At 36.8% G+C, this 26,876-nt stretch overlaps 1 protein-coding gene and 1 long non-coding RNA gene across 6 annotated transcripts in view; one reads left to right on the forward strand and one right to left on the reverse strand.

The window, feature by feature from the left end:
• Ankhd1 (ankyrin repeat and KH domain containing 1) overlaps positions 1–26,876 on the forward strand; it is a 98,569-nt gene that overhangs the window by 21,698 nt on the left and 49,995 nt on the right. For all 5 annotated transcript variants that reach the window (NM_001415723.1, NM_001204053.2, XM_087592000.1 and 2 more), the window contains exons 4-10: positions 1,031–1,178; positions 3,210–3,357; positions 9,063–9,296; positions 11,180–11,274; positions 13,597–13,834; positions 14,078–14,269; positions 19,852–19,961. In NM_001415723.1, the coding sequence (NP_001402652.1) occupies positions 1,031–1,178; positions 3,210–3,357; positions 9,063–9,296; positions 11,180–11,274; positions 13,597–13,834; positions 14,078–14,269; positions 19,852–19,961 (1,165 nt within the window). The remainder of the gene's footprint in view (positions 1–1,030; positions 1,179–3,209; positions 3,358–9,062; positions 9,297–11,179; positions 11,275–13,596; positions 13,835–14,077; positions 14,270–19,851; positions 19,962–26,876) is intronic.
• Positions 16,691–19,403, reverse strand: LOC147999733 (uncharacterized). Its single transcript, XR_015642889.1, has 2 exons — positions 18,395–19,403; positions 16,691–18,065 (listed from the first exon to the last, which is right to left on the reverse strand). It is a non-coding gene; the product is annotated as an uncharacterized LOC147999733 (long non-coding RNA).

Here is a 26,876-nt window from a genome sequence, read left to right on the forward strand (position 1 = left end):
ATTGCTAAAATGACACAGTGGCACATGCCTTTAATTCCAGTACTTGGGAAGCTGAGGCAGGTGGATTTCTGAGTTCAAGACTGGCCTGGTCTAACATAGTGAGTTCTAGAATAGCCAGGGCTACACAGAGAGACCCTGTCTTTTAAAAACTATTGCTCAAAAATTCTTTCTAGGATTCCATGTATTGTTGTATTTACAAAAGAATATTCATGTTTCATAAACTTTGGGTTACAAAGACTGAATGCTGGTGAGGGCTAGAACTTGAGTTGTCAGGCTTAGCAGCATTTGCCTTTGCCTCCTTAGCCATCTTGCTGGCCGTCAATCACTTTGTGCCTAGCTAGTAAAGTATGATCAAATGTGATTGTAATCCCAGCATTTCATAGAGTTTGGGGACATTTAGGACTACATTAGACCCATGTCAATAAATAAATACAACTTACTTTAGTAATAGACTGTAAACTAGTGATTGTGTTAGTTGCCTTTGAGTCTGTAGGCTTTGAGGATTGCTATTTTGTTAGGTCAGCTTCAGATATAAAGATACCAGAAAGATTTTGAAAAATAAAAATAGCAGTTATTAGGAGACAGTGGTTGGGAAAACAGTGTAGGAAGAGAATCAGCAGAAATGAAATATGTATGAAAATCTGGTAATAAAACCCATACTGTGTATTCTGTTTAAAATATAAAAGTAGGGCAGAAGAGCTGGTTCAGCAGTTAGGACCACTTGCTGCTTTTATAGAGGACCCAGGTTTGGTTCCCAGAACTTACGTGGCAGCTAACAATTGTCTGTAACTGCTAAGAATATATCAATAATAATAACAATAATAATAATAACAATAGCTATGTTCAAATTCATAATTTTGCCTACTTAAAGTTTGTGTACAATTACAGTTGCTACTGGATGCTTGGCACATAAAATACTCATGCCAATTTATCTTAGTGAATTTTTTATGTGTCTTAACTATTTAAATTTCATAGCATGGGATCATGAGTCTTTTTGCATCCATTAATTTCATGTAATCTTTGATTTTAGTCGCAGTCTGGCAGAAGCTTGTTCAGATGGAGATGTGAATGCCGTTCGTAAATTGCTAGATGAAGGCAGAAGTGTAAATGAACATACAGAAGAAGGAGAAAGCCTGCTGTGTTTGGCTTGTTCAGCAGGATATTATGAACTAGCACAAGTAAGCAGAAATAATCTTTATTAATTTTAGTAGTGTGTGGATCATCAAATTCAGGGTCTTGTGTGAGGTAAGTGCTTTTACTCCTCAGCCCCGAAATAATCTTTATTTTTTAAAATTATAGAGGGGCTTGGGTGTTTTATTTATTTTTATTACTTATAGAAGAAACTACAATTGGAAGCCAGAGACCCTCCCTCCCTTCTTTAGAAACATACACAATTCATTTTTTGTGTGTATATAGCTAGGCATCATTTATTTTTATAGCATGTATTAAAAGCTAATCATATTAAATAAAAATCACTTAATCATATTCTAAACTTAAAAAAAATTATGTACATACATTGTGTAAGTTTGAGTATGTGTGGGGGTGCATATACAGGTCAGAGGTAAATGTTGGGTGTGTCTTCTTTAACCACTCCCTGTTTTATTTATTGACATAGGGGTCTCTTACCTTGGTGAATCTGAGTTCACCTATTTGCTATTCTAGTTAGCCAGCTTGCCCTGGAGATCTGTATCTGCTTCTCAAGTGCTGGCTATTCCAACCCTCAGGTTTTCATGGTAAACCTTATCCACTGAGTCATATTCTCAGTTCTAAACAATATCTCTTAAAAATTGTATATAAGTCGGGCAGTGGTGGCAACAGGAAATGGTGTATGCCTTTAATCCCAGCACTTGGGAGGTAGAGGCAGGCAGATCTCTGTGTTCAAGGCCAGCCTGGTCTACAGAGTGAGTTCTAGAACAGCCAGGGCCATACAGAGAAACCCTGTCTCCAATAAAAAGTAAGGAAATGGTATGTAACTGGGGTTTCAGAGATGACTAATTGTTAAGAGCTCTCGCTGCTCTTTAAGCGGACTCAGGTTTGATTCCCAGCACCTACATGGCAACCCACAATCATCTGTAGCTCCATTTCCAGAGGGTCTGATGCCTTATGGCCTCTGCAGGCACCAGACATTAAGGCAGACAAAGTACCTATACACACAAAATAATTTAAAAAAGAAAGTAGAATAGATGATTGATGAGGTGAGGACTTGAGTTTGAGTTTTATTACTGGGGCCCATGTGAAAGGGGAAAGATCCAGCTCTCACAAGTTGTTCACTCTCATATGTGTGCTGTGATCCTTGCATGCCCTCTCTTAAACACAGAATTAATAAAATGTAATTTTAAAAAGGAAAAAAAAAAAAACAAAATAGCACATAACTAAGGTGGTGGTGCCCACTTATAATTCTAGTACTTATCAGACTAGGGCAAGCAAACAACAAGTTCATAAACTTACATAGTGAGCCTCCATCTCAAAATAACCTTAAAAAACAAATAAAAATAAAAGTACAAGGTAAAATAGAAGTTTATTTTTCTTCCATTCTGATGCCCCTAGTTCTAATGTTTTTCCTTCTATATGGAACAGTATGGAAATTAACCATTTTTGTTGTTCTCTTGCTAGATAATCTCAAACATGGCACAAATTCTTTCACAAAAGCAGACATGTATAATAGGATAGTTAATGAGAGCTTTATTTAAAGATTGATATGTAATAGCTAGAAGTGGTGGTGCATGCCTATAATAGCATTTGAGTTGTGGAGACAGGAGGATCTGGGATGCAGGTTTGTCCTTGGCTGCCTGGTTAGTTTGAGACTAGCCTCTCAAATAGTACTGTAAAAATATAACACCTGGGGGCTGGAGAGATGGCTCATTGGTTAAGAGCACTGGCTGCTCTTCCAGAGGTCCTGAGTTCAATTCCCAGCACCCACATGGTATCTCATAACCATCTATAATGAGATCTGGTGCCTTCTTCTGGCCTGTAGGCCTACACTTAGGAGGAATGCTATATATATAGTAAGTAAAACTTAAAAGTCTCAGATGAAGGAATAGAAAAATACAGCATCTGACTTGTCATCCTGACCAATAAAATTGAATTTTTCTAAAGGTGATTATTTTTATTTTTTTATCCTTATCTCAAAACATTATATTCTTAGATTGGATAGTTTCTGTGTGAGTACAATTAATAGTAAGTAACAACTTCTTTGTGTTTTTTTAAAGGTACTACTAGCTATGCATGCTAATGTTGAAGATAGAGGGAATAAAGGAGATATAACTCCTCTGATGGCAGCTTCCAGTGGAGGTTATTTAGATATTGTAAAATTATTACTTCTTCATGATGCAGATGTCAACTCCCAGTCAGCAACAGGTATGTAAAATTGAAGCAAAAATCGTCACAGTTTATTATAATGTGATAAACAAACATTGATTACTGGAGCATTGGTGAGATGGCACAGTAGGTCAGGCACTTGCTGCCAGGCTCAATGACCTGAGCTCAGTTCCCAGGAACCACATGTCAGAAGAACACCAACTCCTGAAAGTTGATCTCTTACTTCCACACTCTGGCCATTCATACACATACCCTACCTCATGTACACACAAAACAAAGTAATTAAAAAATTAAAAAGTCTTTGTTGTAGTTGTTGAGTTATGGTTGAGGATGGCCCTTGTTCTAAAAAGCCCCTTTTCAGCCTCCCGAGTGTTGGGAGTATAGCATGCACTACCATGCCTGCTGAAAAGTCTTTAAGCCAGTGTGCATTCCTAGCGCTCAGTAGGTTGAAGTAGGGGAACTTGAGTTTAAGATGGGCTGGGGTTGATAGTAAGATACACCAACAAATCTTTAACATAAACTTAGACCAGGCACTTGTCTATATAATCTTAGCATTTAAGAAACTGAGAAAGGAGGATTGCTGTGTGTTTGAGACACACCTTGGATACCTAGGGAGTTCCAGGACAGTTCGTCTGCATAATAAGACAATATCAAAAACAGTATAGATTGCATTTGGTCAAGATGAACAGTTTTTCTGCTACAAACAACTTCTTTGCTTTTGTCCCAGTGATATATAATGTATTAAAAAAAAGTTATGCACTATATTTCCTTTAGTTCTTTATTTTATTTAAGTATAGCTCCTTCAACTTTGAATGTGCTTACCATGTCAGATTTTTCATTTATAGTATGCTGAATACATTTATTAATAATAAAGAGAATGCTGCTCATTCCCAACCTACTTCCCCTCTTTTTTTTTTTTTAAATGCTGTAAGTTTTGGTAGACTAACTACTGACATGTATCAAATGTATGATTTAAATTTAAATCTGGTGCTGGGAATAATTGGTATAGTACTTGCCAAGCATACTCAAAGTTCTGGATTCATTTCCTAGGACCACATAAACTATGTGTCCTAATTACTTCTCTGTTGCTGTGACAAAATACGATGACTAAAGCAACTTAAAAAAGAAAACATTAAATTGGGTTCATAGTTTGAGAGTGTTAGAGTCTGTGATGGTGGAGCAAAGGCATGACACAGGAAATAGCTGAGAGCTCACATCTTGATCTCCAAGCAGGACAGAGAGAGAGCGCATACTGGGAATGGCAAACGTCTTTTGAAACCCTAAAGCCTTTCTTCAGTAACACACCTCCTCCAAGATCATACTTCCCGATCCTTCCCAAAGAGTTCCACCAACTGAGGACACATACTCAATTTTATGAGCCATGGGGCACCTTCTCATTTACCACTACATTTCACTCCCTGACTCTCAATGGCTGTGGCCATGTCATAATACAAAATACATTTAGTTCGACTTTGAAAGTCCTCGTAGTCTTTCACAGTCTCAATACTATTTTAAATCTGAGTCTTTTCTGAGACTCAAGGCCAGCACTTCTTAATCTGTGTGTCTTGTCCCCTTTGGGGCTTGAACAACCCTTTCACAGGATCTTACATCATTGGAAAACACAGATATTTACATTACAGTTTGTTACAGTAGCAAAATTACAGTTAAGTAGCTATGAAAATAATTGTATGGTTGGGGGTCACCATAACATGAGGAACTGTATGGAAGGGTCTTAGCATTAGGAAGGTTGAGAGCTGCTACTCAAGGCAATCTCTTAATTGTAATCCCTTTAAAATCGAAAACCAAATTCCGTGCTTCCAACATACAATGACACAGAATATATATTACCATTCCAAAAGAAAGGGTTGGGGCACAAAGACAGAATACTAGACCAAAGCAAGATGGAAACCTAGAAGAGCAAACTCCTCTCCATGTGTTATATTCGGGGGCTTAGATTGTTTTTCTCATTCAGCTTTGCAGCCTGCTTCACACTTCTTTCTCCCTGTGTGCAGGATAGTTCCTCTTCCTGTATGCAGCTCTCCCTAGGAGACATCCCACAGCTCTGGCACCTGTAAAATCTTGAGATCTCCAATGCAATCCAGCTATCACCCACAACTTTATGAAGTGGCCTTTCAGAGCCTCCATGCAGGGAGGCTACAAACCCCTGCTACACACTTGGCCTCAGCAGCTCTCTTAACACATGAAGGAAGATTCCATAACCCCTTTACTGCTATATTTTTCATTGATTCAAAAGCAATAACCATGTGGACAGCACTGCCTGCTTGGGTTGGAGTCTGGCCCCCTCAAATAACATTTACACAGCAGCTTTTATTTGTTGTGGCTTTCTAGGAACAGAAAATTCCTTAAGCCTTTTTATAAGTTGGAAGCTTAACTAGGTGTAGTCCTTATTCCTCCCTTTATTTTTATGTGGATCAGGCCTTACCTTGATCTCTTTACCTATTTCAGCACAAGCTTTGATTCCAATATTAAATTTCCTGGTATTCTTTTTTTCTTCGAACTGTATAAATTCTATTTATTTTTATCCCACTTGCTTATTTTCATTGTAATTGTAAGAGTGATTACTAATACAGAGTTTAAATAGACTGTCTTTAAAATCTCTGACAAAGAAGTTATTTGTCAATTTAGCCTCAGGCAAATTCTTAGCTCAAGAACAGAAAGCTGCCACTTTCTTTGCCAAAAAAAATCACAAAAAGGGCTGGAGAGATGGCTCAGTGGTTAAGAGCACTGACTGCTCTTCCAGGGGTCCTGAGTTCAATTCCCAGCAACCACATGGTGGTTCAGAACCATCTGTAGTGAGATCTGACGCCCTCTTCTGGTGTGTCTGAAGACAGCTGCAGTGTACTTATATATAATAAATAAATAAATCTTTAAAAAATGGTCTCTAGCTCAGTTGCTACTTTTTTCTCTTTGAAACCTCCTTAGCTTGACCTCCATAGTCTGCATTGTTCTCAGCACTACTTACTGTCTTCCAAGCTTTTACTAGAATAGTTCATTAAGTTCCACCAGCTGCCAACCACATATTTAAATAGGAGCCTATGGGAGCCATTCCTGTTCAAACCAGGTTTGGTGGTACATGTCTTTAATCTCAGAACTTTCAAGCCTGAAGCAAGAGAAGAATTCTTAAGGATAAGAATTCTAAGCCAGCCTGGACTACATAGTGAAAAACTGTATCGATAAAAAAAATAAATAAATAAAATTCTTTTGAAGGTGTTAAACTGAGAGGGCTGTATACATATCTTGCTGTGTGATGTTGTGAATGTAAGTGTGAGAGATCTGTCTAGGGCAGGAGAGATTATATACCATTGAAGATCATGTTCTGCTGTTGCAGAAGACCCAAGATTATTTCCCAACCCAACTCAGGTGGCTCACAACTGTCTGTAATTGTAGCTCTAGGAGATCCTAATAGCTCTGTCTCTGTCAGCATCTGCATGCATGTGTACACATCTACATTCATATATGTGTAATAAAAATAAAATTTTTTAAAAAAGATATATGTCTAGAGGAAAATGTACCCAAAAGCAATGAGTTGCCTTTTGAATGAATCTGTTAAAAAGTTAATAAAAAAAATCAATTGATAGAAATAAAATGTTAAATGTTCTAAGCTATACAGTAGTCATAGTAAAGGAGTAAATTTGAATAGTATTTTAGAATTTTAATTTCATTTTGTTTATTTAGATTTGGGGACTGAGACAGGGTCTCAACTATATAGCCTTAGTTGGCCTGGAACTCAGAATTTAGACTAAGCTCATCTCAAACTCAGATCTACTTGCCTCTGCCTCCTGAGTGTTGGAAATGTAGGAAGAAATCTGGTTATGTATCAGGCAGTAGGTATGTGCCAATGGAATCGTAGTATACTCTACAAATAAGCTAATGAAAATACCTTACCCTAAACCATTTTCACTCAGTGGTTTTTAACTCATATTTAATTGGAAAAATAGAGAAATCAAAAAAGAAGTTGATTTGTTCTACCATTAGTAAATTTCTAATCAATTATTTTTTAAAAAATTCATTGATTGATTTACTTACTTGTGTGTTCTCTTGTGTGAACATATGGAAGCCAGAATTGGCCATCAAGTGGTCTTCCTGTCACTGTTTGCCTCCTCCATTGAATCAAGGTCTCTCTCTGACCTGGGGCTCTTGTTTTCTTGACTAAGCCAACAGCCTGCAACCTGTATCCACCAAGTATGTGCAAGATGTCTGGCTTGTTATGTGGGTATAGTGATCTAACCTTCAATTTTATGGTTTTCGTGGCAAGTACCCCCTAACCAGTAAACCATCTCTTCAGCCTCTAATTTAGTCAATTCTTTTTTCAATAGACTCTACCTCCTATTATATGCCAGAATCATTTAGGGTGATTATTAAAAATATAGGTCCCCAGACTGATGATATGGCTCAGCTGGTAAAAAGTACTTACCATTCAAGCCTGATGACCCAGTTGCTCTCTGAAATCCACATACATATGAAGAGGACCAGCTCCTAAAAATTGACTTCTGAATTCTATATGCATGCACACCATGGTACATATATGCCTGCACACTCTCAAACACAGTACCCAGAACTAAATAGATTTTTATTTTTAAAGGCTTCTAGGATACTTCCTTTTATACTCCAAAGCTGTCCAGTCTTAGAGATAGCGCTGAAGACCAGAGCACTGTACATCTGGAGAAGTGCTCAGCAATTTTGTTACTTGGTTTTGGGTGTTTTTAGATATCCTAACTTACCTACTCACCATCTGAGGCTCAGCACAAATATACCTATTTTCTTTTGGAGAAAAATAAAACAAAACCCAAACTGGGTAGCTGTGGTGCTTCATGCCTGTAGTTCCAGCTTAGACAAGCAGGTGGGGAATGTGAGGCAAGTCTAGGCTGCAAAGCTGTGCCACCTCCAAAATAAAGCAAACAAAACCCCTCCACTTTATGTCAATAAAACTTATACCATGGAATTCAGGTTTTAAGTGTGCAGTTCTAGAGTTATGCAATTTACTTTTGGGTTAATTCTGTTACTATTGAAAAATCTCTGTAGATGACCTGGGTTCCAGTCACAACCACCTGTAATTACAGAGCCAGGGAATCTGATGCCCCTTCTCCTGACTTCCTTGAGCAGTAGCTGCACGTGTGGTGCACATACATTTACATGCATACATACATGCAGGCAAAACACATAAATAAATGAATCTAAGAAGATAATAAGAAAATAAAGGACCTCTACCCATTTGAAGAGGTTTAATCAACCACTATTCTGTTTTCTGTGTTTAGATTTTCCTTTTCTACATCTTTTATATTGTCTACACAGCTAAAATATATAGCATTCTGTATTGGGCTTTGGAGAAAATCTGTCAGAAAATAAAGATATGCTTTAAATTGATGACAGTTATAAAAAAACTTGAGCTGGGGATGATTTTTTTACATTTTTAATTTCAGCTACTCATGACGTTGAGGCAAGAGACTTGGGTTCCAGACTAGTGTGGGTAATGTGGAAGGATTACTGGGTTGGGGGTGGAAGGAGAATGTGTTTGTCTACCATGTGTGAGAGACCCTGGGTTGAATCTCTATCACATACAAAAAAAAACAAAAAACAAAAAAAAAAAACAAAAAAACAAGCAAACATATAACTTGCGATAGAAATTGTAATTGTTTATGCCAAGAAATTGGAGAGAGATAACTTGAATAGTAGTATGCCATGTATTGCCTCATAATTTTGAACTTTTTTTTGTTCTTTGTTAGGGAACACTGCACTGACTTATGCTTGTGCTGGAGGATTTATTGACATTGTAAAAGTGCTTCTTAATGAGGGTGCAAATATAGAAGACCATAACGAAAATGGACACACTCCGCTGATGGAAGCAGCCAGTGCAGGTCATGTGGAGGTTGCCAGAGTTCTTCTAGATCATGGTGCGGGCATCAACACTCATTCTAATGAGTTTAAAGAAAGTGCTCTGACACTTGCCTGCTACAAAGGTACTTTTTTGTGTTGAAATATTTATAATTGTTTTTATAAAAGCCTCAAATATTTGAATATTGAGTATTTAGGTTAACTTTGTGTTCCTTCTTCACCTGGGTATTTGAATGAACTTTATATTTTTTTTCTTGTGGTGAAAACTTATTTTATAAGACATAACCTGTATTTTCTGTACTATTCCTATATATATTTCTTCATATATTTCTTATTTTCGTTCACCAAACAACTTATAGATTTTAGAATTCTATTATTTAATTCCTCTCATTCTGTAGAATTTTTCCTTTGAAGAATTAGACACAGATCTAAAGACAGTTGATGTAGAAAACCTGAAAAGCATGGTGTACCACAAAGAAAAATTTAAATGACCTATAATACTACCATCTAAAGGTGAAAAAGCATGTGAAATATTTTAGTGTATGTCCAGTATATTTTAAAGTAAATTTTAAAAAATATATATGTGAAATACAATGACTTAATACTTTTATATTCTTTTTATTTTATTTAGTAGGTATTATGAATATGTACTCATCTTAATAAATGTTCTTATAACAATTTTTGATGCCTACATGTTTCAGTTATATTTTTTGATTTGTTTGCTTGTATATTCCACAAAACAATGACTTGTACAGAAGAGAAACCCAAAAATAAACTTACTTATGCTAGTACTGCAGTTATTTTTGTCCTCAATATGGAAGAGTGTTATTTTTCTGATGTATATCCTAGTATATGTTCTGTCCTAAATGTTATCAGTAGTCCAGGAGGCAGCTAGAGGCCAATAGTCTGTGCTTGAAGAGGCTACCATACAGTTTAGTAAGTTCCTTTTAAGAAGTTTTTCTAGAAGCTTCACTTTGTAACTCCTGTTGCATTTTGCTGACTCCCCCCTGCTACAAGGAAGGCAGGAAATAGTCTTAAAAGTTAGGCATATTGCCACCTAGTTAAAACTGAAGTCCTGTTTCTCTAGAATAATAAGGAAGAGTGAATGTTGAGTAGGGAACACACGATCTCTGCTGAATTCATGAAATGAATACACAAGAATTTCCTATTGTTGGTGACAAATTATTCCCAGGTTTTTTTAAATTATTTATTATTGTTTTATTATTTAAAAACACTGACAATATCCTCGTGCAGACATTTTTGCCTAATCCTCTTATTTTCTTAGGATAAATTCTGGAAGTGGAATTGTTGAGTCAAAGGGTATTTTTAAGGCTTTATACCTACTTCCAGACTGCCTTCTAGAAAGGTTGAATCAGTTTACTAGGTGTCTCAGACTCCACTAGATGTCTGAGAACCCATTTACCTACTGTACACCCTCTCCAGTACTGGGCATTATCATTCTCTTTACTCTTTTGTCATGTTGGTAGCTAACATAATGGAATCTTATTTAATATCTCTATTAGCTTAATGTCCATTTGTGCATTTTTTGAATTACTATTTTATATGCTTTATGTATTTTTATACTGGAATGTTGGTATTTTTTAATTGGCTATTAACATTTTTAATTAAATGTATCAAGAGTATTGTAATTATTTTTAAATGAGGTTTTTTGTGTCTGCTTATTGTCATAGTGAGTTGTGATTTTCAATATGCTTTTCTAGAAAATGTGTTCTTTATTTGACTTTATTTGATTCTAATGTTTTGATAGTTTATATAAATTAAATCAGAGAACAAGCATGATTACTTAAGTAGAAATATGTGCTTTAGAAGATCAGTCTTTAAAACTTAGTATGAACTTATTGAAAGTGTACCTCCTTAGTTGTTTTCAATTCCCTTCCTAGAACTGTTATTGATTGGTGAAATTAAACATAAAACTATAAATTGTATTTAGACATTTGGAAATAAAACCATTTAATTGATAGTCAGTTCTCTAACCTTATTTTTAAAGGCCATTTGGATATGGTTAGATTTCTGCTTGAAGCTGGTGCAGATCAAGAACATAAAACAGATGAGATGCACACTGCCTTAATGGAAGCTTGCATGGTAATTTAATTATCTTCATTTGAAATCTTATGGGGGAAAACTTATGTGTTTATCTGAGAATTATTGTTATTGTTGTTACTGTTATATGCGTGTCTCTATATGTTCTTTTATGTGTACAGATATATATATATATATATATATATATATATATATATATATATACACACACACCTTTAGAAGCCCAGAGGACAGACAACCTTGGGTGTTCATCTTTAGACTCCATCCACCTTACCCGTTGAGGCAGGGTCTCTCACTGGCCTGAAATCTCATAAGCACAGTAGGCAGTCTGGCTTTGAGCTTTAGTGAGTTATCTGAATGTCCACCTTACTGTTACATACAAAAACACCTAGAGTTTTTTCTCCTCCCTCTGGTTTCTCGTGACCAAACTTAAGTCTTCATGCTTACAAAGCAACTACTTTAACCGAGCCCAGTCTCTAGTTAATGTTTGGCTTGTATTTTTAACTAAATTCTAAGTATAGAACAGGTAATGCTTTGATATATGGACTTTTAGAGGCTAATAGCAACTTCCTTTATTTTTTTGTGAATATATTCTATATATAAAAAAGAATTAAATCCTAAACATTGAATTTCAGTATTCCATCTATTATATGCGTCCATGGGTTAGAACTTAGGGTTTGAATACTGTCTTTATCTCTGTGTGTGTGTATAATATGCTTATAACAAGTATTAAAGCCAATATAAACTGTGGAGTCAAGAATTTAAACCTGAGGACTGAGAATCTGGAGAGATGGCTCAGAGGTTAAGAGTCTGTCTTAGTCACTGTTCTATACTGTAAAGAGATACTACAACCAAGGCAACTATTATGAAAGATAACTTTTAATTGGTGGCTTGCTTATAGTTTCAGTGGGTTAGTCCATTATCATGGCAGGAGAGTGGTGGCATGCATGGCACCAGGGTAAGTAGCTAAGAGCTACATCCTGATCCATAGGCAATAGGCAGAGGAAGACTCTGGGACTGGTGTGCACTTTTGAAATTTCAGAGCCCAACTCCAGTGACACACCTTCTCCAATAAGGCTGCACCTCCTAATCCTACTCAAACATTTCACCTACTACATACTAGGCATTGAAATCTCTGTCTATGGAGGTCAGCCTCATCTGAGCAACCAGAATGCTTAGTGCTTGTGCAAAAGACCTAAATTCATATCCCATCACCATGTGGTAGCTCACATCTGCCCTTTGAAGTCCAGTGCCCTCCGGCATACTGGCATAAGGGGTCCATAAACTTATAGGCATACAAATATACACATAAGTAAAAATCTTTAAAACCAAAAAAAAAAAAAAAAAAAAAAAGAAAGAAAGAAAAAAAACTGGGGACTGAAGTGGAGCTCTGTGGTTAAAATATGGGCTTAGCATTTTTAAAACTCTGATAAATAATTTACACATAAATAAAATCTTTATTTTACGTATTTAAAATATTCATTCTTTGCCTTGGTCAACAAGTTGATGAGGCAAAGATGGAGGGTCCATAGGGACTTCACTAAGGGACTTCACTAACCCCAAGTGATGATGACTTCACAGTTCTTTGCGTCTTTGTTTTGTTTTGTTTTTGTTTCTTTGTCAAGTTTTTGTTTCTAAGGAAGAGCTAACAGTTTCTACATTTGAAAGCAGAATCCCTCTAAATTTGAGAGTAAGGTTATATTTGACCTGACAGTTGTTTAAACAGTAATTTTTTTTTTTTTGAGGTTTTGTTGAATGGATTTGGTGGGTTTTCTTTTCTTTTTTTTTTTAACTTCAAAGAATATAAAAATTCAGAGTTATTTGGAGTTAGGACTATTCGTTACCAGGCCAGATTTGTTTTAGAAAATTTTGCAGTTTGTGAAAATTAAGGTAGTTTAAACGTTTATTTTTATTTTTTGTTCATTCATGTTTTGCCTAAATGTATGTCTGTGTGAGGTTGTTGGGTCCCTTGGAACCGGAGTTACAGTTGTGAGCTGCTATGTGGGCTCTGGGAATTGAACTCAGGACCTCTGGAAGAGATGTCAGTGCTCTTAACCACTGAGCCATCTTTCTAGCACCTTAAACATTAAAAAATAATAATATTAATAGGTGATAGGTAAGGTTCAAGTGGCCTATACTATAATAATAATAATGTAAAATATTTAAGCTCTATTGGCTTTCTTCATTTTTTTTTTTTCGGAGCTGGGGACCGAACCCAGGACCTTGCTCTTGCTAGGCAAGCGCTCTACCACTGAGCTAAATCCCCAACCCTATATTGGCTTTCTTTCGTCCCTTGTTTGCCTTCCATTTAAAAAAAAAAAAAAAACTCAAATTCTTTCTCTGTTTACCTTTGCTCACTGACAGGATGGGCATGTAGAGGTCGCACGTTTGCTTTTAGACAGTGGTGCTCAAGTGAATATGCCCGCAGATTCCTTTGAGTCCCCATTGACTCTAGCTGCCTGTGGTGGACATGTCGAATTGGCAGCACTGCTTATTGAAAGAGGAGCAAATCTTGAAGAAGTTAATGACGAAGGATACACGCCCTTGATGGAAGCTGCTCGAGAAGGACATGAGGAGATGGTGGCACTTCTGTTGGCACAAGGTAAAGCCATTTGACTTTATTAAAATTAGCCTTGTATGTTTTGCGTATGAGTTGAAGTGAATACTGTGTTTGCACTGATGAGAAAAATTTTTTGTAGCTTAGGCTGGCCTTGAATCTCAATCATACAAAAGTTTCGATACTATAGAAGGAATAGCCTAAGCAGAGAGATGGGTGAATATCATCTTATTTGCATATTGTATATAATTCTCTTGCAGCTAGTTTTGTCTTTTGTTGTGCTTTCAGGTGCAAATATAAATGCCCAGACAGAAGAAACTCAAGAAACTGCTCTTACCTTGGCTTGCTGTGGAGGCTTTTCTGAAGTTGCAGATTTCCTGATTAAGGCAGGGGCTGACATAGAACTTGGCTGCTCTACACCTCTCATGGAGGCTTCTCAGGAGGGACACCTGGAGTTAGTTAAATATTTACTGGCTGCTGGTACGTGGCTCTAAAAATACTTTTATCACAGAAAGAAAAATACAAACAATACTTTACTTATGTCTCAAATCTAAAAACAGTGCACTAAGAAACAGAGAGTGCAGTGGTGGCTACCAGAGTCTAGGGATAGTATAAGGGCATGAAAAATCTACAGCAAAAAAGGGGAATGTTGGCAGACTGCCAGGGCTCATTACCTTCTGCATAGAATAACCTAGTTAGGGGTATGGAGTATTTTAGTATTTTTTAAAATTTTTATTTAGAGAGAGAGAATGTGAGTGTGAATTCAGGCATGAAAATGTCGAAGTGCACATGTTGAAGTGAGAGAACAACCTTGAAGACTTGATTCTGTCTTTCCACTGTGGGTTTTAGAAGTCAAATTCAGGTCATCAGGCTTGTGCCATAAGTGTTTTCACTTGCTAAGCCATCTTTCATCTCCTAGATCAAAATTTCTACTATGAGCAGACTGTGGCTGTTTTTATCTCTAAGAAATAATATATATGTGAGGTGTTAGATAATAATTCTTGTGATCTGATTTTTCCAGTGTGTTCATAACATAACACTGAACCCCATAAGTGTGTACAAATATTATCTGTCTATTCAAAATAAAATTAGGGTTAAGGATGTAGCTCAGTGTTAATGGATTTCTTAGTGTGCATTAAGCTCTGAGTTTATTAGTTTATTATACTAGCATCAGATACTAGAGAATACCACTAAGGGTGGAAGATCACCTGAGCAGTATTCCAAGACCTGGTCTTTAACAGATTTCTTACTACTGTTGGTTTTTGTTTAGTAATTTGCTTATAAACTGTTAATTCTTCCTGCCTAGTCTTGGTTGATAAGAAGAGATGGCTTTGGCATGATACTTTAAGGCAGTTAATTTCTTGACATTTCAAGTTGTCTCAAAAAGAAAATAAAGGGGTTTGGGAGAGACGACACTGCTGGTAAAGCACTTGTCTTACAAGCATGAAGATCATATCCAGCAACCATGTAAAGCTGGGTGGGCATGATGTCCACCATGGAATCCCAGGGACAGGGAATCTGCAGAACAAGCTGGCTAGCTGGACTATGGCAAGCTTCAGGTTCAGAGAAAGACTTTACATCAATATATATAGAGAGAATCAACAAAGAAGACAATGATGCCACCCTTTGGCCTTTACAAACATTTGCAAATATATGCTACATATATGTGCACATAAACATAGCCACCTATATATGTATGGTAACACACATAGCAGTCATACATAGATCCAAAAAAGTGGGAAATAGTTTTACAAGCAAAATGTTTCTTTCAAATATTCGTGCTTTGTTCTTCATTAAGTAATATCAAGAGTAAATACACTTTTTTTAGAATATATGTTGTCTGTAGGATATGCCAGAAAAAAAATTAATAAAAACAAACTTTTGTCTTTTAGAAGTAATAATTGAATTCCTTATTTTATCAAGGTCTGATACATTGTTTTCCTTTTTTTATTGTTTTGTTTTCAAGACAGGGTTTCTCTGTGTATAGCCCTGCTATCTGGAACTTACTCTGTAGATCAGGTTAGCCTTGAACTCACAGAGATCCGCTTGCTGGGATTAAAGGCCTGTGTTCTCTTTGGCACCAATACCCAGCCCTTATACGTTATTTTAAAGCTAAAGTCTAAAATGGTGACACATGCCTATAATCTCCGCACTGGAGAGGATGAGGCAAGAGGATCCAACCTGTTCTATAAATTGAGTCCTAGGCCAACAAGTTGAGACCTTGCTCATACAGAACAAAACAAAAAACTTTATATAGGTGGAAGCAGGAGGATTAAGTTGGGCATATAAGAGCATATCTAGGGGTTGGGGATTTAGCTCAGTGGTAGAGCGCTTGCCCTAGGAAGCACAAGGCCCTGGGTTCGGTCCCCAGCTCCGAAAAAACGAACCAAAAAAAAAAAGCATATCTAAGCTACATGAGACCATGTATTCACAAACCAAAACAAAAGAACTTAGCGATTATTAGATATTTTTACTTAGATTTTTGTATTATTTCTATTAATTGCTTCTAGTCATTACGTTATAAAAAAATATTAGCTGAGTGTAGTGGTGCATTCCTTTAATCTGAATACTCAGGAGGCCAAGGTATGTGAATTTCTGATTTCAAAGCCAATCAGGTCTACATGAAGTTGCAAACCCTGTGTAAAAAAGTGAAACCCAGGGGTTGGGGATTTAGCTCAGTGGTAGAGCGCTTGCCTAGGAAGCGCAAGGCCCTGGGTTCGATCCCCAGCTCCGAAAAAAAGAACCAAAAAAAAAAAAAAAAAAAGTGAAACCCTGTGTGAAAAAGAAAGATCAATATTATTAAATCCATTTTGTTTCTATTTTTTGTTTGAGTGTGGGTCCTGGACCTTAACATATATCCCTATTGGCTCTTAATGCAGCCTTCTGGGAAGGATACCTGACTTTTTTTTTTTTTTTTTTTTTTTTTTAATCTTGAAACTTAACCGATGCAAAGTTGTTACATAATCTCAAGATAACCTAGTTGGTGTTCAGTGATTAACCCTGAAGCCCCTGGCATTACTTTCTCTTGTGTCTCAGTTGACTCTCCTATTCGCTCCTACTGCTAACTCGAAGGATATAGTTCCCGGAGTTCTCGGATTAGAAGGATAACTCCAACATTAAGCAGCCTATTTCTTTTTTTTGGCTTTGGTATGACCATGGTTTTTTGTTTGGGTTTTTGTTGTTGTTGTTGTTGTTTGTTATTGTTCTGTTTTGTTTTGTCTTTTGTGACAGGCTTTTGTATAGCACAGGCTGGTCTTGCCCTCAAAGTCCTATTGCTCTTCCTGCTTACACCCTAATTTAGAGTCACATGTATTCCCTATCATACTCAATTTGTTACCCACCCGATTTTAATTCATGGTCAATCTTATCTCATGTATATACCTCCCACTTCCTCTATTTATTTTTTGTAATTATTTTTATTTAAAATAAGCATTTATACTTTAATTTTATTATATATTTATTTATTTAAAGTTTCATGCATCAGGTGTAGTTGTGCATACCTTTGATCCCAGCGCTTGGGAGACAGAGGCAGTCGGATCTCTAAGTTAGCAAGTTCCAGAGCATCCAGACCTACACCAAGAAACCATTTAAAAAACAAATAAAAATAAAGTTTTATTTATGTACGTGTATATGTATGTCTGAGTGTGTACCATGTATGTGCAGTGTCCACAGAGGCCAGAAGAGGGTGTAAGATCTCTGGAACTGAAGGTGGGTGATTGTGAGCTGCCACGTGGGTGCTGAGGACTGAAACTAGCTCTCCTGCAAGAGCAGTAGGTGTTCTCACTTCTGATCACCTGCAGCCCTGACTGTGATGTATAGAACTTTAAATCAGTTCTTACAAAGATACATGATGATTTTAGTATATCTGTACAAAATTAAATTAGGGCTGGAGAAAAGACTCAGTGGTTAAGGGCTGCTCATCCACATGGTGGCTCACAGCCATCTGTAATGAATTCGGGTGCCCTCTTCTGGCATGCAGGTATACATGCACATAGTACTCACATAAAATAAATTTTAAATCTTCAAAAGAAGAGAAAAAAAATTAAAAATAGCCACAGCACTTTTTTTCCTGCTTCTAAAAAGGAAGGTAGGCTGGTTGTGGTAACACACCTTTAATCTCAGCATTCAGGAAAGCAGATGCAGGAGGATCTCTAACTTGGAGGCCAGCCTGGTTTACCTAGCCAGCTACCAGAGAGCTGAGATTACATAGAGAAACCCTGTCTCAAAATACCAATAAAATAAACAAAATAGAATATAAATAGGGTTAGAGACTCACCTTAAAGACTAAGCTGACGGGGTTGGGGATTTAGCTCAGTGGTAGAGCGCTTGCCTAGGAAGCACAAGGCCCTGGGTTCGGTCCCCAGCTCCGAAAAAAAGAACCAAAAAAAAAAAAAAAAAAAAAAATAAGCTGACCTCTAACTCACAGAGGTCCTCCTGTGTCGCCTCCATGGTGTTGGGATTGGACGTAAGCACTACCACGCTTGGCATGCATATGAAGTTTTAATTTGCAGGATCTCTGTGGTTTTTCATATTTTTTTTTCTTTTCTTTTTTTCGGAGCTGGGGACCGAACCCAGGGCTTTGCGCTTGCTAGACAAGCGCTCTACCACTGAGCTAAATCCCCAACCCCTCATATTTTTTCCTTGTGAATTTTATTGTTGTTGAACAAATGGTGAGTTGATTCCTTAGGCTTCCCAGTAATTTCTGTAATTACACTTGACATTTTTTTTTCCTTATATTTTCATATAAGAGGGGAACTTAGCTGTATTCAGGTATAACTTTTAAAAATAGGAAGACATTATCAGTAATATTTCTATAACTTTGTCAGTGGGTATCTGGTTTTTCAGTTAACTGTTTTTCTCCTCTCTTTTTTAATCGTATCGTTATTTAGCCATTATTGTAGTTTAGCTCATTTAGATTATAAGCTGTTGCAAAGTAGAAGTATCCTAGAAATCTGTTATTCTATTATTGTTAATTAGATGGGATTTTCTGTAAAAAGAAATCTGTCCCATATTCAAAATTTGGTAGAAATTCATGAATTGTAGGATAACATTTGGCTTGACTTTCCTCCCCTTTTACTTGTCCTTTTCTAGAAATGATGAGATGATCCTCTAGTATCCTTCAAAAGTAGGCAGTGTAATGGGGGAAGAGGAGTAGTTTAAATTACTACTTTGTGTGCATACTTGTGTATATGTACACACGAGTGTATTCGTGTGTGTGTGCGCGCACGCGTGTGTGCATGCATACATGTACATGTATGGCCACAAGTACACCACAGTGTGGATGTGGAGGTCAGAGGACAACTTTGTGAAGTAAGTTTTTTTCTTCTGTAGATTCTTTTCTTTCTGTAGATTCCAACAATCAAACACATGTTGTTAGACTTGGGTAGCACTGCAGAGTTATCTTACTGGGCTTTAATTTAAGGTCCTTTGGCCTTTCAGAGGGTAAAGAAATACGTATTTTTCTTAAATATTTAAAAGAAATGCCGGGGCTGGGGATTTAGCTCAGCGGGGCTGGGGATTTAGCTCAGTGGTAGAGCGCTTACCTAGGAAGCGCAAGGCCCTGGGTTCGGTCCCCAGCTCCGAAAAAAAGAACCAAAAAAAAAAAAAAAAGAAATGCCATAAACTCATGTTTGTACTTCCAATTTAGAACTGGGAGGTTTTTATTTAACTTAAATAATTAATGTATTTTTTAACGAGAAAAATATTTTCATTTTTATCAAGTGATCATTTACTTGATTTGTACCATATTATCCATAGAACTGTTTCAGAATTCCTTTTCAAATGTTTTGTTTTTGTATCTAATACTTGAGATATATTTTGTGAGATATGCAGGCGAATTTCTCTGCTTTAAAATCAGTGAGTGGGTTTATTGCTTTGTTGTAAAGCAAAACACTATTATGAAACATATTTAAAGGAAATAAGGCAAACAGGGAAAATAGGAGTACTTAGCTATATTTTGATGGTATTTTCATATTTTAAATTCTTCAGTTTCACCTTATTATAAAATTGGACTAATGTAATTCTTCAACTTCAGGGTAAATGTATGTTTTTTTTCCCTCTAGGTGCTAATGTGCATGCTACCACAGCAACAGGAGACACAGCTCTAACCTATGCTTGTGAAAATGGACATACAGATGTTGCAGATGTTTTACTTCAAGCAGGGGCCCATTTAGTAAGATTTTTTTAAAATTTCAAATATTTATGCATGAATGTTAATATTTATTCATATCTATCACTTAGAAAACATTTTTAATGATCAGTAATTTACACATTTTGAGTAAAATAGGGATTGGTAGTATGGCATACAAGCCTTGCTGTCAAGACCTACAAGTTGAGTTTAATTCCCAGACTCAACATGTTAGAAAAAGATAACTCTCAGAAGTTGTCCTCAGACCTCATGTGTACATGTGGTTGCACACGTACACACACACAATTTAACTGAGTAAAATAAGCCTCTGGTTACCTGTAAATTGTTAAATGTATTAAATGCATTTGAAATATGTTTAATAGAAAATACTATTTCTTTTTTTTTTAATAAATTTATTTTTTAAGATTTTATTTTATTGTATGAGTACACTGTAGCTGCCTTCAGACACACCAGAAGAGGGCATCAGATCTCATTACAGATGGTTGTGAGACACCATGTGGTTGCTGGGATTTGAACTCAGGACCTCAGGAAGAGCAGTCGGTGCTCTTAACCACTGAGCCATCTCTCCAGCCCCCGAAAATACTATTTCTTTTCCTAGTTTCTCATCCTTTCCTCATTTAATCTGTACTTTCTAAAGTGCTGTTTATTACATATATCATAAAATACAGCGATGTATGCACAGAATAAAATAACTTGTCAATTTGCTTTGGGTGGTTGACCTTTCTCAGGCTGTATTTAGGAGCAGAGTTACTTCTGAAGATTGAGTGGAAGAGGGCCTGCCTGACATGCGCAAAGCCCCAGGTCCAGCCCCCAGTATAACAAAAGAAGGAGACCAAAGTCAATCCTGTTAACCGTCTTCCTAACAACCTTACCATATTCTCTTTTTCTGTCCTTTTGTATTTGGCTTTTCATAATATCAAATTATGTGACAAGTTCATATGCATTAAAATGCTTAGAGCTATGGAAAATTATAAATAATACATTTAATAGTTATAATACTACATGTATGAGACATAGCTAGAAACTAGAGAATTTCAGTAGTCTCATTTATTTTGATAAACCAATACAGATACCTTTTAATCATCTCAATAACAGACATCTCCTAATAGAAAGCTGAGAATATTGTTGAAAAATAATTGAATAAAATTTAAGTGTATAATATGGTTATTCTCTTATCATTTCTACTAATAGTAAATGCTATAATGATAACCGTTATTCATTTTGTTTGTTGAGACAGGGTTTTGCTATGTTTTAGGCTGGCCTGATTTTATGTAGACCCCATGTTCTCTTCTTTTTTTTTTTTTTTTTTTTGGTTCTTTTTTTTTTCGGAGCTGGGGACCGAACCCAGGGCCTTGTGCTTCCTAGGCAAGCGCTCTACCGCTGAGCTAAATCCCCAACCCCCCCAGGTTCTCTTCTTAGCCTATTACATACTGGGATTATAGGCTGGTGCCACAGTACCAGTAGCATTTATTCCTTTTTTTCCTAATACATATATTTTTAAATTTTCATTAATTATTATGTATGCGGTTGTATAAGTGTCACATAACACATGTGAGGGTCAAAGGATACCTTTGCTGTGTCAGTTCTCTCATGGGATCTAGAGATTGAACTCAGGTCATCAGGTTTGTGTGACAGGCACTTTTAATTGTTTAGCCTTCTTGTCAGCCCACTGTATATTAGGTGGTGGTGTGTGGATGGAGGCTAGAGGTTGATGTTGGTGTCTTCGTCCATCACTCTCCACCGTTATCTTGAGGTAAAGTTTCTCAGTTAAACCTAGAACTTAGGAACTTGTTTAGTCTATAAGAGGCTTCTCCTGTCTCTCCTCTCCCATGTGCTAATCTAATAGGCAGGCCATACCATACAGAACTGGCGTATTTGTAGGTGCTGTGGACCTGAACTCTGAACTCTGAGTCCACACCAGACTCTTTCCCTGTTAAGGCGACTATCAACCCTAGAATCCATTTGTACTAACCAGGATCTGCTGTATCAATTAACATTTCTGCAAGATAATTGGGATTTATTTTAGTAAATCTCAGTATGCTTTCTGTTATTTTTCTTTTCCTCCTTTATTTTTGTGCGTGTGCATGCATGCTGTATGTATCACGTCTGTACAGAGGCCTGAAGAGGAAGTCAGTTATTTACTCTTTATCTAATTCTTGATAATCTTTCACTAAATCTGGAGCTAAACTGGCAGCTACCAATCACCAACAATCTCCTGCCTCTGTTCCCATAGCGCTGGGGCCACACCAGTGTGTGTGTGTGTGTGTGTGTGTGTGTGTGTGTGTGTGTGTGTGTGTGTGTGTGTGTGTGTGTGTCTCTTTCTGTGGGAAGGTGCACTGCAGCATATCTCTGCAAGCCAGGACCGTTGGCAGGAGGCATTCTCTTGTTCCATTCTGTTGGTTCTAGGAATCAACCTTGGAAAGTAAGCCTTGGCGGCAAACAAGCCCAAGAGTCTCGTACTTGCTAATCCATTTTCTATGCAGGAAGATTTTTAAAAATATATTCCAAATGCTTTGGTGTCACATTATTCCAGGCTCTGTCCTCGAATACTCCAGAAAACTGAATTTTAATATATTATACTATTCTCACCTCTCTCCTACTATACCAGTACTAAGGATTAATTTGCATGCTAAAATGATACCACTAAACTATATACCCAGCTTTACTTTTTTAAATTTTGAGTCAGGGTCTCATTAAGTGGTCAGGCCAACCTTGTTTATGTTCTATGACCCATACAGGGCTTGAGCTTGAGATCCTTCTGCCTCAGCCTCCCAAATATCTAGAATTACATGTCTGTGTCACCAGGTATAGTTACTCTTTTCTTTGTAGCATACTTTACTAAAGCATATATGACTTGGCTTCTTTTACCATAGTCCTTTAGTTCCTATTCACTATTAGTTTCAATTTAAAGGTAGAGAACTTGCAAAGTTATTTTTAACATTATTTGTTTAATGTTTATGAGTTCACTGTAGCTGTCTTCAGACACACCAGAAGAGGGCATCAGATCTCATTACAGATGGTTGTGAGACACCATGTGGTTGCTGGGATTTGAACTCAGGACCTCTGGAAGAGCAGTCGGTGCTCTTAACCGCTGAGCCATCTCTCCAGCCCCCAAGTTTTGTTGTTTTGTAATAGTATGATTTGAGTTTTAAAGTACTAAGCTGCCTTTCTCCCTGGTTTGTTCTATCTAGGTCTTCTCCATTCCCTTTTTTCTTCAGTTTTGATGTACTATTATGTCAGTATTTTCCAGGCTTCCATTGTCCAACCATTTTATAGTTCAGACATTATTTTTTACTAATAGGTGATTATTTTAAATCATAATTTCCAGAGGTCTGAAGAGATAGTCACTTCATATTTAGCTGACAAAGTTATGCCAGCTAACATACTTAGAGATGTTTTGATTTGATATTTTCAAACTATTAGTAAAGATAATTCTTTCTCTTCATTGTAGCATGTTGATTTCAGCACTAAAACAGTACTTGTTAAGATAAAGGAACTATACATTGTGTAGAATTTCCTTCAAATGAATTTTCCAACATAACTAAGATAGCGTATGACAAAGAGCAATACATAAATTTGATAAATATTATATTTTTGTTCGTTGGCCTGCTAGTCATTTCAAGATGTATACTATACTATATTATACTGTACTATACTACTGATAGGGAGTTTCTGTACTTAAGGATTTTATTCCACAGTGAACAACTTATATGAATATTAGAACTAAATACATTAATTTCCCATTCATTTAATGGGATTTTGTGATTCAGTAAAGCATTTCATTTGCCTGCATTGTCGTTCTAAATTAGTCTACTAAAAGGAAGAAATACCTTTGAGAGGCATCTTATAATTCTGTACTTTAAACACTGGAAAAGTAACTTAAATTTTAATCATTTTGTCAACTCACTGATTTGATACGCATAGTTAGGTTCATGCAGATAACCCTAGTGCTCTGGAGACTGAGACAGAGAGATTGTTGAGAGAGTTCCAAGCTATCCAAGGTGCATACCACATTACATCTTACCTGGGCTATTCCGTGAGACTGCCCAATAAAACAGAATCAGCACAACAAAAAGCCACATCTGCCCCACTATTGTTATTTGTAATACTAAACGTAATAGTCTTCTAGACTATTTTATTATTATCATGTAAATTTTACTGTGGTCAGTAAGAATTCCAAAGGGAGACAATACAATGTAATAAATGTGCCTTTTCTAATGCTGACAGATAGTAAACTTGGGTCCTGTTTTGTTTTGTCTTGTTTTGTGAGATGATCTCATGTGACCCAGGCTTTCCCTGAACTTGCCATGTAGTAGATAAGGATTACCTTGAAGCTCTGGTGTTCCTGCCTTCACTGTCTGTGAGTGATCTAGTCCAGTCGGTAGAACTAGTACACCTGAGACACCTGAGGCTTCAAGTTTGCTTGAGCAGAGCATTATGGCAGAAGCATGAAGTGGGCGGTGCTCTTCGATTCTTGGCAGATATTAAATGAATAGAAGCTTTGTTTTTATATCCATGTCATTATATAGCTATACCTAATAATATACTTTGTTTATTTGCATTAATATTATACATAGGAAGGCAGGAGAGATGGTTCAGTAGTTAAGAGGATGGGCTGTTTTTCCAAAGAACCAGGGTTCAATACCCAGCACCCACATGACAGCTCACAACTGCCTGTAACTCTAGTTCCAAGGAAATTTTTTTTTTCTTTTCTTTTTTTTGGAGCTGGGGACTGAACCCAGGGCCTTGAGCTTGCTAGGCAAGCGCTCTACCACTGAGCTAAATCCCCAACCCCTAGTTCCAAGGAATTTGACACCCTCTCAGACATACATGTAGGCAAGATGCCAATGCACATAAAATAAAAATAAATTATTTTTAAAAATACTATATATAGAAAATAAATTCAGATCAGTGTTTAGTGTATGGCTTTCTAAAACTTTCTTATCTGATATTTTGATTTTATTAGCATATGTTGTATACAACAGTGAGTTTAATTATGACATTTTCACACTCATATATAATGTATTTTGGTCATGTTTACTCTCCCTTTCATTACCTTCTCTTTTGTCTCTCCCACTTTTCACTGATTTCCTTCTTCCCAAGAATCCTCCTTCTACTTCTTTGGGCTTTGTTGTTTTTTGTGACCCAGTGAGTTTAGCTAGGGTTGCTCACAGGAGCTTAGGTGAGGTTATTTATGGGAGTATGGGCAACTTACCAGTAACTACACCAGAAGAAAATGTCTCTCCCTCACCCAGCAACCACTAACTGCCTCTAGGTCCTCCAGGAGGGATGGGGCCTTGTGAGGCCCTACCCCCAAGCAACTGTTAACTGCCCCTCCCCCTTCCGTGAGGGAATGTTGACAACTCAATCATGTATAGGTCTTATGCAGGTAAGCACAGCTGCTCTGAGTTCATGAGTGTGATGGTCTTGTCATGCCCCAGAAGACAGCATTCCATGAGACTCTACCCTTCCTCCTTCTTACATTCTTTCTACTCCCTCTTCTGTGACAGTCCCTGAGCCTTGGGGGTTGGTGTAAAGAGTGGTAGGGATATCATTTAGGACTAAGCATTCAACAGTCACTTACTCTAGCACTTTTCAGTAACATTAACCACATCAGAATGAAGCATTTTAACCAGAGCTGGCCGAACAGCATTAATCTATTTTGTAGGTTAGCAGCACTAATCTACGTAAGTGTAGAGTTTTTTGTTTATTTGTAAAATGTGTATGCTGTGTGTGTAGGTAACCTGGAGGCCAGAAGAAGGCTGTCAAAACCTCCTGGAGCTGTAGTTACAGACCTGATATGGGTGCTAAGAGAACTCAGGTCTGAAAAGCCCTTTTAACCACTGAGCCATCTCTGTGTCTCTCAACATAAATATTTACAGGGTGTTTTGACTGTCTACAACATGTCCACATGAGTAAAACAACAGTAATTGCTTTCTCTCTAGAGCTTGGGGCCAGCATGGAGTTTTGAGTAGGTTTTTGCTGCTGTTTTTAAAAAAAAATCCCTGTCCCTGCATTTCTAGAATGCTGGGAACATAGACATGTACAAACCATACCCAGACATTTAGTTGAAGCAGCCCATGTTCACTTGAAGTTATTTGAACAGAAATAGCTTAGATTCTTGTTTCATTTCTATTTTTATAGGAGAGCATCATAATAGGATCCGTGACAGATACTTTGCACTTATTATTTGTTTGAATTTGGTTTACTGTTATTTGGGATTAATATGGGAGGGAACAGGAGAAAAACTGAGTACTTGAACGTCACCTTCAAATCATATAATCATCTCAAATACCTCCTTACTAAATCTACATGATATGCATGTGTCCCCATCACGAAGGAACTTGGAGTTACTAAGTGAACCCTTTACAAACCTACATTCCTTAATTATTTGGTGGAGATTCCAGTGACTCTAGGCAATGACTAAAAAGCACTAAACATTTATTTATGAGAGAAGAGAAGCTACATAACTAATTATCTTAAATAGTATTTGAGTTTTCCTACACTTCTTGACATCTTCAGTATTCTTGGTTAGATATTTTAAAATGTTACTCCTGCTTATAGCTTTAGTTTTCTTTAGACACTAAGGCATGAATATCTATTATTTAGCATAACTACTTCCTTTTAAGATTTTTATTAACATTTTATTGAAAGATTATTATCATGTCCTTAAAAAAATACTATACTCAGGTAGATCTGTTAGAGACCTGCCTATTCTATATAGAGAGTTCTAAGCCAACCAAGCCTACATAGTGGTAATCCTATCTCAAAAACAAAACCACTCATAGGGGTATAGGGACACAAGCCTTTAATCCCAGAGCTCTGGAGCCAGAGGCAGGTATTCAAGGCTAGCCTCGTCTACATTTTAAGTTCCAGAACAGCTAGGACTACATAGAGAGACTTTGTCTTAAAAATAAACAAAAATGGGCTGGAGAGATG

Source organism: Rattus norvegicus, chromosome 18 (assembly GCF_021556685.1).
Source record: "Rattus norvegicus strain SHRSP/BbbUtx chromosome 18, alternate assembly SHRSP_T2T, whole genome shotgun sequence".
Lineage (NCBI taxonomy): Eukaryota > Metazoa > Chordata > Mammalia > Rodentia > Muridae > Rattus > Rattus norvegicus.